General features: G+C 42.0%; 1 protein-coding gene across 5 annotated transcripts in view; it reads right to left on the bottom strand.

The window, feature by feature from the left end:
• The window catches only part of SND1 (staphylococcal nuclease and tudor domain containing 1), a 439,060-nt gene that overhangs the window by 149,993 nt on the left and 275,614 nt on the right, over positions 1-13,453 (bottom strand). For all 5 annotated transcript variants that reach the window (XR_013415510.1, XM_077997257.1, XM_077997256.1 and 2 more), the window contains exon 15: positions 11,134-11,275. Coding sequence is in view for 4 of the 5 variants with exons in the window: in XM_077997257.1 (XP_077853383.1) it covers positions 11,134-11,275 (142 nt within the window). In the remaining variant the exon portion in view is untranslated. The remainder of the gene's footprint in view (positions 1-11,133; positions 11,276-13,453) is intronic.

Raw genomic sequence — 13,453 nt, 5'->3', positions numbered from 1 at the left:
AAATTACCAAACCATTTACACTCCCTCTCCTGCATCCAGGTTCTGCCATTTTCTACTATTAGTCTGATAAAATGGACTCCCCCACAGGGCTGGAGTGGTGGTGAGTAGCATAGTAGCTTGTCAACATTACTACTAAGTGGCTGGTGGGAAATGCCCACAGGTTGACAAGATGGTGCTGAATAATCTATACTGAAATGTATTCCTCTGGGAAAGCCACAAGAAGGGACTTAGAACTGAAGCATTTGGGCACAACCAATGAGACAGGTGCTGTTTTTGGAAATAATCCAACAGAGAAAAGCCATCAGATTTCTGGAAGCTTCCCATTCCAGCCCCCAATGCCCACCAGGTGGAAGGCAAGCCAGACAACCCTAAATAGACTCAGACAGAATGAGCTTTAAAGTAGGAGGGAAGGAGAAGGGCCCAAAAAGGAACACCTGGGGAAAAGCTCACAGGACTGACCTTCTCTAACACTCCACTGGCCTCATTAGCTCTGCATAAGACAGGCCTCACCTCTATCCAGGATGTTTTCTCCCCTTGTCTCATCAGTATTAAAACATGAAAGCATAAGAGTGAAAAGCACAATAGAAGGCTTTAGAATAGAAGAGTAGAAACACTAGTCAGAGAATTCAGGAGGAAGGAATCTCCTCACTGACCTACCTATCCAAAGCCAATCTACAGGCCTATCGTCTAACAGCAAGGGTAAATCAACATCTATCTTTTCTTGGCACATAAAACCCAGTAGATGGTAAGGGCTGAACACCCTAATCAGGAGGGCTGCACCATCCTCCGCAGTCCGACTGGCTCCATAGAAGGTGATGACACCACCAGGACTATCTTTTCCTAGTTACAGGAGGCCCTATATAGGCTGGCACATAAATGCCATATGGGCCTTGCTGTCTCCCTCACCTCCAGGTCACCAGCATCACACCAAGATATGCAGGCCAGTCTGATGGAAATAATTAGGAAGCAGGAGAGCAAGAACTCATCTTTAAGTGTTTTAGCTCCAAGGTCTGTGACTGCCATTAAACCAGGCCAAACAAATCTTATTTTTAGTGATGACTTTATTTATTATTCTGGAATGGGTACTGAACAAATCATATTTCTCCCTCTTTTATGCTGAAACACTCGATTATGTCATGAAGTCTTTTAATTCCTACTCCCAGTCTTCAGGTATTGGCATACTGAGGCTCTTAGCATCTTTGCTCATCCTCCTCTGATCTGACCACCTGCAGTTTCCTGATGTCCTTCCTAAAAGGATGAGCCTCAGATGGTACACCGTACACCAGGAATGCAATGACTTGGGCTGGGTCAGTACCTGGCTCCACTCCTATCTGCATTCTGTATTTCTGAGTTCTGAACCAGCCTTTTTGACAGCAGTTACACATTTACTCTTATTGTTTTATAAAATCTGAGCTGTTTTCATTTGTACAGTATTTAAGGCATGTGTTGCTTACCCTTATGCTTTTAAAACATTTTTTTTTCTTCATGTCAATACATTTTTTACTCCAGCAGACACAATTACTTTGCTTAAAGGCTGGAACTATATCATGCATTTCTGTATTCCTAGCATTGTGCCCACTGAATATTAAAAAAAAATTATTAAATAACCATGTAACTGAATGACCCACAAGCATGAAGAGGCTCATTCTGGGGATGATTCATGATGTAAAGATGAAAATAATCAGGGTGTAATTGGAGGTTTCATTCACATGACCAGTGGGTGACGGTGTGCCTGCAGAGATGGGGAGCTGAAGGTGGAGCAGTGAACACTCAATAGCAGGAGAGCTAACAGGGAGATTTACACACCAATACAAAAGTGGAGAGAAAAATGATTGATGAATATGTCCATTTCTTTTAGGCAGTTCTTCCTGAGATCTGATATAGGTCAACTTCTTCTGCCCAGATAAATCAAACCCAACCTGCCCAAAGAAAATGCAGCAGACCTTCTTGGAAATTCAAATGCCATCGCCCGGAGGAAAACTTTTCCATTCAACAATTGTTATTTGCTCTGTATTCTTATACTATGTGGCCTGTGCTTTTGATAACTGCTCTTTTGTATTTCCTTGTTTACATTTTTTTGTATGGCCATCTACACAACTAGACTCAAAGATATTTGAGGGAGAAGTTATCCTACTAATTTATGTATCATCCAAAATTTAACTACTGAAGACTACCTTTCTTAATCTGTGCTTGTAAAAATCTTGGACTTATTAAAAAACACTCCCCAAATCTGTTCATTGTGTTAATTCTTTCCTGTAAGTGACTCTCCAGGATCCCCGGACATGAACATAATTCTTATAATTCCTATAATGATATCTTTAAAAGTAAAGAACTAGAGCAGCTCCAGGAAAGTCTCATGTTAAGCTGCCCATTTCTAGTAATGGGACCCGACAGAAAGTAGGCAGTGAAGACAGAATCAAACTGGGAAGTCCCAAGAGAAAGAATACCCCACTTTACAAATATCCATTAAGTTGCAATTCAATTAAAGCATCTGAAAGGAATTCATAAGTATCAGCAGACCCTGTAATTGCTTAATTAAGGATAGAAGCCTAGCAAACACAACCACAATAACAGCCTGATTCATTAGCACCTCTGTGATAGCAGAATGGGATTTCTCACTTAAACATACATTGGTTTTAATTGTGTAATTTAGTTAGGCACTGGTAATCAATGGGGACCCACAATTCCTGGGACCAGGAGGTGAGGAGGCTATTCCTGTTCACCTTCCCTTCCCTCCTCTCATTAGAAGTTTTTGGTCTATTGAAACAGGCAGTTGATATTCCAGTGAGGATTGGCTGGAGAAGAGATCTTAAAGGAAAAGAAGGAAAATAAGGAAATGAGGAACTTCATTCAAAGGCATTCAGGGTGAAAGGACACACAGGCAAAGCTTTAGTTCACCATGTACAAGCCCACTACCATTTATCAAATCCTAGACACTTAGAACCTTTCTCAGTGCCTCCCTTGTCATAATCCAGCTCCAGAAAGGGAGAAGGAGAGGCGGAGGCAGAGGGAGAGGGACAGGAGAAGGGAGAAGGGTTGGGAGAGGGAGAGGAAGGGGGAGGGAAAGAAAAATGCTAAAAGGCAGGAAAACGGAAGTCTCATTTTCTTGTCTTATCTCATACGAATAGGTAACTGGTTAATTGTAAGTCACCTGCTGTGAACCACATGGGAACTCCCTGTCAAGTGGCTGCTGCCTTCTAGATGGTTTGTACTATGAGTTCCATGCAAGGTGACTGGCATCCATTTCCTGCCTGCCTCACCCTGTAATTCCTCAAACTTATGGCGGTACCACCTTTAACACTAAGGAAATGCAAACATGGCATGGTGGACTCACTCAGTGAGTTGGCAGAAGACTCCAAATATCTGATATAAGGCTCCTTAGATCACTTTGCACTGAAATCTCAAATTATTATTCTCTTCCAATTCAGGAGAAAAGTATTTGGTTTGCAGGCACCATGCCTTGATACCTGCTACGCTTATCCAACAGGGCTACTTCCTAAACTGTGCCTGCAGCATGACCCTGATACTTAAGATCTAATAAGGGAATTACAATAAGGACACTCAATATAAAGGTCATAGTAATAAGACAAACACTCCACACCCACTGGGGCTTTTAAGTAAAAACGTGAGGTCATGTGTCATGGTTCATGCTTACAATCCTAGCACTTTGGGAAACTAAGGCAAGAGGACTGCTTGAGGCCAGGAGCCTGAGACCAGCCTGGGCAACATAGTTGAGACCCTGTCTCTACAAAAAACAAACAATATTAGCCAGGTGTGGTGGCATGCACCTGTTGTCTCAGATACTCAGGATCTGAGGGAGGATTACTTGAGCCCAGGAGTTCAGGATTACAGTGAGCTATGATGGGGCCACTGCACTGTAGCCTGGGCAACAGAGTAAGACCCTGTCTCCAAAAAAAGGAAAAAAAGAAAAAGAAAGCAAAAAATAAAAGCATGAATTGAGAGCCAAATAGTTTCCAAATATGTGACTCAATCTCCCTCTAGGCAAAATACTAAAGTAAAATGGGACACACACGACTAGTGAAAATAAAAACTGCGTGAACCACTTTTGCTCTCATGGAAGGAAACGTGTGGGGCTCACTAAAGGCCAGATGAGGAAAAAGGATGCTTTTTAACAAATGCAGGCTGCCCAGGGATCCTGGCTTCCTTGCTAACTATGGACAAGAACTGACTGTGACTGCCTCCGAGACTGAAATCAGCACGCTAAGGAGGCGGCCACAGCAGCAGGCAGAGAGACCTTGAACAGTCTCAGTTCTGATGCTGTAAGGTCACCTGCTCACCGACCAAGCCTAAGGCAGGTGCTTAAAGGACTAGAGGGCAAGAGCGTTCAGGAGGCACTGACCTGTTGGCTACAGCTGACTTCTCTAGCCCCACCTGCTATCCCATCTGACCAAGCGATCATTCTACATACAGGGGTGCAGGAACCGTGACAGAACGGCCAGCTGGCTTGGGCCAAATGCCACTCCCTATCAAGCTGTGGGGCCGTCTGCCTGAAAAAAGGCCACATAAAAATGGAAAGTGTCCACCCCACCTTGAAGTACAGAGGGCTCTCCAAAAGGCTGGGATTAATGAGAGCAGCACATAAGGGACTGCACCCAACAATTATCTTGGCATTCCCCTTGAGAATCACAACCCAAACTCCCTCCTTACTGCAAAGACATTTCCAGCAGAATGCCACGCTTACATAATGAAGAGTGCATACGGCAGATATTTGCAAAGCTCTAGCAGGACAATCGCTGCCCAGGTGAATAATCCTACAACATGAATAGCATGCCTATACTCACTTTCAGCTTTGTAGGTAGCTTTAAAAGACCAAGGGATCTTTCTCTCTCCAAGCCTACTCCCTCAACCCACATTCTCCATGCATCTCATCCCTTCTGTTTCTTCTAGATCACTGCTCCATTCATTATCCCTATGCAACCTTTCCTGATTCCCTCTCTTCAGAATTCAGACCAGTGCTTCTCAACATTTCAAATCTTATGTTCCCCAGGATAATCTCTCACTCCATCTTTTTTATAACTTCATTTGCCAATATTTTGTTGAGTTTTACATTCTAAAATTGATATTATGAAAACAATAGGTGTACTGAATAGCCTTTCCAGCTATCCATACCTTCTTGATTCTTGAATAAGAATTACAGTTCTAAAAGCACTCAAGATGCTGACCATGCTTGGAATGTTACCTTCACCCTTTGGCTTTTACTTTCTGCACTACTATTCCATTCTCTGTTAGATATTAGGGAAGTGCAATCTGTACTTAATAAGTCTGTTTCTAACTTCCCACTTTTACTTCCCAGTCACCTGTAATCTACCTTTAATTGACTCAACTCTGATGAAATTGTACTGAGAGAGGTTACCTGTGACTTACTAGTAGATAAACAGCATAAAAGCACTTTCCAGTTTTTATATACTTGATGTTTTATGTAAACTCTGACACTGCTGATGTCTGGGAATTCTTTACTCCCTTGGCTTCCAGAAGAATGCTGTCTCGACTGTCTCACTGCTCAGTCCATATATGAACACTTAGCCCACTCCACGCAGGTTGGTGTCTTCCAGGGTGCTTACACTTTGTAAACCTGTCCTCTAGGCACTGTAACAGTTTTAATTACTGCCTCTATGCTGATGTCTGCCTGACCTGAGTCTAAACATTCTCATGGATATTCCAAAACCAAACCAACAACCTGTTCCTAAAACCTATTCTTACTCTTATGTTGCCCTTAATTGTGGACATCTCAATCTATCTGATTGCTCAAACCTAGGACACTTTCACTTTCTCCCCTCCACTCAACACCACCCCCTACTCCTGACCAAAAAGAAGCCAGGCATTCCCAGAATCTCATCAAGTCTACCTCCTACTTTTCCAAATCTCTCCAATTTTCTCCCCAGATTTCAGACCTCTACAACTCTGCCTCTTAATTGCTCTCCCAGACTCTTGCCCCTTATTTATTCCAATATATCCACAAAAATGAACTTTCTTAACCCAAGTCTGAGCATGCTTCCCCCTTGCTTAATAGCCTCTCCAGTGACTCTGAAGGTCCACTGCGTAATCTAAAATAGAAGGACTAGCTCGTGTCTGAGTTGTCAGCCTGACTCCACGCTCTACCCTCCTCACTCTTTATACTTCACCAGTAACAACGGTTACATGGTTGCCCAGATCTACGCAGATGTTCATACCTCTACAACTCTGTACACGCTGCTATCTCTAGCTAGAATGTGCATCTCCTTCTACTCCCCCTCCCCAACACAGTAAACTCTTATATGTACTTCAAAACACAGCTCAAGATACCAGCACCTAGGGAGGTGTTCTCTGATGTCCACCTAAAGAAATAATCATTCCCTTCTCAGTGCTACTTCTAGACCTTGTCCATAATTCTATTCTCTCATCTAGTACCCAACTTTACATTTTGTTTACATGTCTGTATTCCCTTGGGTGTTTCCTGAGACCTAGGACTGTGAATTACCTGTGTATTCTTTGGGATGGGGTTTTAGGACAATGCAGAGTTCCTTGCTCCAAAGTCTCAGAGGGAAAAGCCTTCCTTCCAGCAAGCTTAGTCAGAAGTAGACTGGCACAGCTCCTTTTCTTGACTTATTTCCAGTAACGGATAGGTCACAATTTCTATGATAGAGCCATAGCTATGTGCACACATGCTGCACAACCATGCCACTCCAAATTGAGGGGCAAGGTAAACTCTAGTTATAAAAACACTAACTCTTTGCAAGGGGAAGGAGCATATCTGTTGATGATCTGCTTTATAATGGGCTTGTTTTAGATTCAACTCATTAAACTCCAACAATCATGAGGCAGGAAGTTATAACTGATGTGTAAACTGAGGCTTGAAGAGGTAAATAACCTCGCTAAAGTCACCTGCTTATACACAGTAGAGCCATGATACAAACTGAGATCTGCTTTCTCAAGACTTTTCCCTGTCCTGTATTCTTGCCAGGTTTCTGAAGAAACCAAAAGATGCATAATATAACAGCATACACTATGGCAGGAGAAAAATGTAAAAGGCTTATATTTTTATCACGTATTTGCTTCTGTGTAATCTATCTTTCACAATGTAAGTTAACTCAGGCAATGCCTTTTGAATTGCTAAGCTTAAAATAATGCCAAATACACACAGAAACTGGCTGATACAGAGTCGAGTGATCAGACTGCTTGTGTCTAAGCAACGTAAAACTAGAAGAATTCTGCAGGAAAACTCCAGCCAAATGGTCTGTGCTCTGAGCGGGCTCCATTCAGGTAGTTTAGAGTTTAAAAGACAGAACTTCAATGTTCTCTTTCCCTTGTACATTTGTGGCCAAGTTTCCCAGGAAGAATAATATGGTTTCTCTTTTTTACCTCTGGGATAAAGCTCTACATTGCCAAAACGATGCTTTTTTTTCTCAGCTGCAGAGCAGAGGATGAGTTGAAAATACACAGGCATACCTCAGAGATACTGCGGGTTCAGTTCCAGACCACTGCAATAAGTGAATATTGCTATAGAGCAAGTCACAAAAATTTTTAGTTTTCCAGGGCATATAAAAGTGTGCACCCTATACTGTAGTTTAATAAAAGCACTTTATTGTTAAAAAATGCTAATGATCATCTGAGCCTTCAGTGAATCATAATCTTTTTGCTGTTGGAGGGTCTTGCTTCCATGTTCATGGCTGCTGACTGATCAGGGTGGTGCTTGCTGATGGAGGTGGTGGCTGTGGCAAAAAAACAATGAGGTTTGCTGCATCAAATGGCTCTTCCTTTCACAAAATATTTCTCTGTAGCATGGAATGCTGTTGGATAGCATTTCATTCACTTTAGAACTTCTTTCAAAATTAAAGTCCATTCTCTCAAACCCTGATGCTGCTTCATGAAGTTTACGTAATATTCTGAATCCTTTGTTGTCATTTCTACAATATTCACAGCATCTTTGCCAGGACCAGATTCCATTTCATGAAATAACTTTCTTTGCTCATTTATAAGAAGCAGCTCCTCATCTGTTCAAATTCTTTTCATGAGATTTCAGTAACTCAGTTTTATCCCCAGTCTCTACTACTAATTCTAGTTCTTTTGCTATTTCTATCATATCTGCAGCTACTTCCTCCACTGAAGTCTTGAACTCTTTGAAGTCAACCATGAGGCTTAGAATAACTTCCTTCAAATTTCTGTTTATGTTGGTTGCTGTTTCAACCTCCTCCCATGAATCACGAATGTTCTCAATGGCATTTAAAGTGGTGAATCCATTCCAGAAAGTTTTCAATTTGCTTCCCAGATCCATCAGAAAAATCACTAATTATGGCAGCTTTAGGCTTACAAAACATATTTCTTAAATAGCAAGGTTTGAAAATCAAAATTACTCCTTGATACATAGGCTGCAGAATGAATGCTGTGTTAGCAGGCATGTACAATCTTTGTGTACAACTCTTTCAGAGCTCTTGGGTGACCAGCTAGCTGCAGCACTGTGAATGAGCAGTAATATTTTGAAAAAAAATCTTTTTTTTTTTTCTGAGCAGTAGGTCTCAACAATGGGCTTAAAATATTCCATAAACCAGGCTGTCACCAGATGTGCTGTCATACAGGCTGCTTTGTTGTTCCTTTTACAGAGCACAGGCAGAGTAGATTCAGCATCATTCTTAGGGGCCTTAGGCTTTTTGGAATGGTCGATGAGCAATGGCTTTAACTTAAAAGTCACCAGCTGCATAAGGTCTTAACAACAGAGTCCACTTGTCTTTTGAAACTCGGAAGGCAGGCATTGACTTCTCTCTAGCTATCAAAATCCTGGATGGCACCTTCTTCCAGTAGAAGGCTGTTTCATCTACATTGAAAATCTGGTGTTTGGTGTAGCCACCTTCACCAGAGATCTTAGCTGGATCTCCTGGATAACTTGTTGCAGTTTCTACATCAGCACTTGCTGCTTCACCTTGTACTTTTATGTTATGAAGATGGCTTCTTTCCTTAAACCTCATGAACTAACCTCTAACAGCTTCACACTTTTCTTCTGCAGCTTCTTTACCTCTCAGTGTTCACAGAATTGAGGAGAGTCAAATCCAGAGGGCTTTCTCTGGATTAGACTTTGGCTTAAGGAAATATTGTGACTGGTTTGATCTTCTATCCAGAACACTAAAATGTTTCCGTATCAGCAATAAGACTGTTTCGATTTCTTTTCCATTTCTATTTTCTTTTCTATTTTGAGATAGGTTCTCATTATGCTGCCCAGGCTGATCTGTAACTCCTGGGCTCAGCCTACTGAGTAGTTGAGAGTACAAGCATGCACCACTGCACCCAACTTTGTCTGGTTTTCTTATCATTCAATGGGTGGAGCAGTCAGAACACATACAACATTTATCAATTAAGTTTACCATCTTATATGACTGTGGTTCATGATGACCCAAAACAGTTGAAATAGTACCATCAAAGATCACTGGTCACAGATCACCATAACAGATATAATAATAATAAAGTTTGATATAATAACGATAAAGTTTGAGATGTTGTGAAAATTACCAAATGTGACAGACACATGCTGCTGGAGAAATGGCACTGACATACTTGCTTAACATAGGGTTGCCGCAATCTATTTATTTATTTTTAATAGATATTTACTTAATATCTATTAAAAATGCAATATCTGAAGCGCAATAAAAAGAAGTGCAATAAACCCGGATATGACTGTGCCTCCAACTCTCCAGCAAAAGTTCACTACCAAGAAACGTCATGGGAATAGAAACCTTAGTAAAAAGGCACAAATGACTTCATAAAAGGACTCCCTCACACACTGCCACACAGCCCTTCAGTTTACCATAACTCACATTAGCAAAATAAAAGCACAGTCCTCCAATAAGGTATGAGTTTTTTTGCATCCCTTCTTTTGCACAGCTGCCCTGAGCTTGGTGTCACACTTCAATGAGTCCCTTCAGAAGGCCTGCAGAATGGTGCAATGATCAAGTTTATAAGAGTATGCACAAGAGCCACAATGAGAAGTGACAGCCAAGCAGCAGCAGTGAGCTCCATAGTCATGTGTTCAGGGAGTGATTTATCTCACATAACTTGATCCATTTAGTGGGGGCCTGAGGGAGACCCTTATCCAGACAAGAAACTACCTGTGCCTTCTAAGAAAAGGAGGCCAAGGTGATCTGGCAGGAGACAGCAAGCATGACTCCTGTTTCTCTTTTCCCATAACAAATACTATTCAATAATTCAACGTAAGAAGTGCTGAGACAACAGGACAGTAACAAAAAAGGAAAGGTGGGGACCATGTGCATCTGGGGACCATGGCAGGACATATCTTTTGCAAGTGAATGTTTGTGTGTGCAGGGGTGGCTGGGCGGAGTTGGGGTGGTGGTGGAAGTAAAATGACAGCTTTCCCTCAAAGACTGCAGTCTCTGTGAAGTACCAACTGGAAATAAATAATGATTATTTGCCAGCAGCAAAGAAATGAAGCAGTTTGTTCCTTGAATGCATAAATGTAAATTGCTCAAAGAGCACAGTTTATACATAGCCTTCTGGCTTGTGAAATATTAAGCTACCAGAAAAGATAGGGTAAGACGCACATTAAGTCAGCAAAGAAAGGAGCATCACTTGCCTTAGCACGTCAACCTCAGCACAACAAGAAATACTATTGATGTGGGAAGAGTGTGTGAAAGCAACATCATGGCTGGGGTTTCGTAAAGGACTGGGATCTTAATGGCATTTGAAAAGAATGAAACGGAGACAAACGGCACTGCCTGGGGAGGTACCCGGGAAGAGTGTCTCGGCTCCACTGAGGCCTCCCCACAACTAACATGGCATGGGTGGTCTGTTTCAAGTGGGTAATGAATGCTAACTCTGAGAATTCCGTCGTTGGTATTTTCCTAAGTCTGGAATTTCCTTCGCTTTAGCTCTATAAGGGCTGCGTGTTTTCAAGTTGCTCTACTCCTACATCCTGCGCTTGGTAGAAACGAGGAGCAGAAAGAGGGTGCAGTGCTGGGTCTGCAGTGACAGGAGGATCCGATCTAGAAACTGTGTTTGCATATCCCAACCAGAGAGGAAAAGCATACTGGTGGGCTCTAGGGCCTACCCAGAACACAGTGGGAAAGGAGGGTATGTGGCCTCCAGGGATGACTTCTGAGCTCAGAGTAACATGTAACACATAAGACTTACCTGCAAGCAAGAAGGTGATAAGGCAAGTTTCCTTTGGCAAATAGAGTTTGAGACGAGAACCACTGAAGACGTATTCCACCACAGCTTCAGAACGACCTGCCCGCTGAAGAAAAGGCAGGAACTGCTTTGCTTTTTGGGTATCCTGATGGAGAAAAGAGGAAAAGAGTAACTGGAAAGTAATGAAACCCAACATTTCTTTCTTTCTAGTCTAGGACAAAAAGTTTGGTGGGAAGCTAAGCAAATAACCCTATTTATAGACATTTCTGAAACCAAGACATAGACATGATACTCATGAGGCCTCAGTAGAAGAAATATAGTTAATCGACAGTTTCCAGAACATTCTCATTGACTTAAATACTCAGTTAAAAGGGTGCTTCGAAAATGAGACGTTCACACCAGAGTTCTCTGGGGCAAGAAGAGCTCATCTTCCTTTAACATAAAATTGAGGGGCCAGGCGCAGTGGCTCACGCCTGTAATCCCAGCACTTTGGGAGGCCAAGGCAGGTGGATCACCTGAGGTCAGGGGTTTGAAACCATCTTGGCCAACGTGGCAAAAGCCCATCTCTACTAAAAATAGAAAAAAATTAGCCAGGCATGGTGGCACATGCCTGTAATCCCAGCTACTTGGGAGGCTGAATCAGGAGAATTGCTTGAACCTGGGAAGTGGAGGTTGCAGTGAGCCAAAATCGCGCCATGTGCACTCCAGTCTGGGCAACAAGAGCGAAACTCCGTCTCGGAAAAAAAAAAAAAAAAAAAAAAGAAAAAAGAGGTAAGAAGACCAGTACTAACCTTCTATTATTTAACCTTTAATATTCATCCCCCCCCCAAAAAAAAAAAGTGACGCCTAGGCTATGTCACATAGTCCCTATAACCCTGTGCCAGGAAGCCAAAAGTAGTTTATCTTTAAATAGGTTATGTAAGATTCAGAGCTCACAGTTTCTTAACCTTGAGAAGAGGCCAGCCTTCTCCAGGCACTAGTATAGCAACTCCTGCTCTATGTTCATTTTGGGGATGAGATGATACCTGGGGCCTACTGTTCCTACCCAGGGAAATCTCGAACAGCAGGGTGTGGTCAATTCAGACAAATACCACTTCATGTCAGCATGAATCATTATAGAAATAACAAAAACACATAAAACGGAATAGCAGCTTAAAAACTTTTTTTCGTGCATCAACACAAAGTCTGTGCGTTCTATCCTCCAGAGAGCCAAATCATGGACATTTCGACTCTCAGAACTCTCAGCCACAGAGAAGCGAAGGGCCTTCAAATTCTTTCAGTCTCTCAAGCTAATTAAACAGATAATAGAGTAAGCAAGCATCAAAATATCACATCGCATATGCTGGGGAAACAGTCACTGGATTTTAGAGTTTTAGGTTTTCAGCCCAGCCAGCAGAACTGAAAACTCCCTCTGAGGACACCAAGTTCTGCAAACTTTCCTGACTTCTGTGACACAAGCAGTCTGCACCCAGCCAAGTTCTTCCTTTCTGACTCTTCTAGCAACAGAGCTATTTTATTTAAATTAATGCACATTAGATAATGAAAACATAACAAGCCATCAAGTATTTCAGAGCAGCCAAAGGGGCTCCTCTCATTCAGAAGCAGTGAGGTAGGCTGGGATGAAAACAATATTTATAGTAACTAAGATTCATGCTTCCCATCAAATAGATTCCTAGAGAAAAAGACAGCGATCCATTCTCAGTGTCTCTAACAGTACAGTGGTAAAAGGCAAGGTAACCATGAGCTTTAGTGGGTTGGAAACTTCCCCACTGAACACTTAAGCAACACATTCTCCTACACATATACAGCATGAAAAATGCTTGTCTGGCAGCTGGCTGAAGTCCAGAACAGTCAAGCAAGATAAATGCTCCATGAGAAAGAAAGCACTACTTGATTAAAATCCTTGTGCCATACTAGTCTAAATCTGGGACATTATTCATGAGCTGAACCAGTAAGTCAACAATAATTATCAAATTGATTGTTGCAAATCATGAGGCAACCTAACATCTCGGAAGAGAAGGCCTTTTTCCTCAAGATCAGAGCAAACTATATTTTTCAGAAATAGACTGCTGCTCATCACTGTCCTTTGGATGTAGTTATCTGGAAAAAATGCTTATAGGAATAACAACGGCACACACACAGGCATGCCTTTCATGTTTGAACTAACGAGGAGGTTGCAGCACACTCTCTTCTTTTTTTGCTAAACTCTTACCTACTTTATAAAGAGAGAAATCTACTCAGACTGAGAATAATCAAGGAGCCTCAAAGGGACCTTAGTGCTACCCATGTCATAAAAATCAACACATGTTCCTGACTCCTCCCA

The sequence above is a fragment of the Macaca mulatta genome, chromosome 3 (genome assembly GCF_049350105.2).
Source record: "Macaca mulatta isolate MMU2019108-1 chromosome 3, T2T-MMU8v2.0, whole genome shotgun sequence".
In the NCBI taxonomy this organism is placed as follows: Eukaryota; Metazoa; Chordata; class Mammalia; order Primates; family Cercopithecidae; genus Macaca; species Macaca mulatta.
Note: the sequence above shows the minus strand (reverse complement) of the source record. Positions and strands in the feature narration are given on the sequence as shown.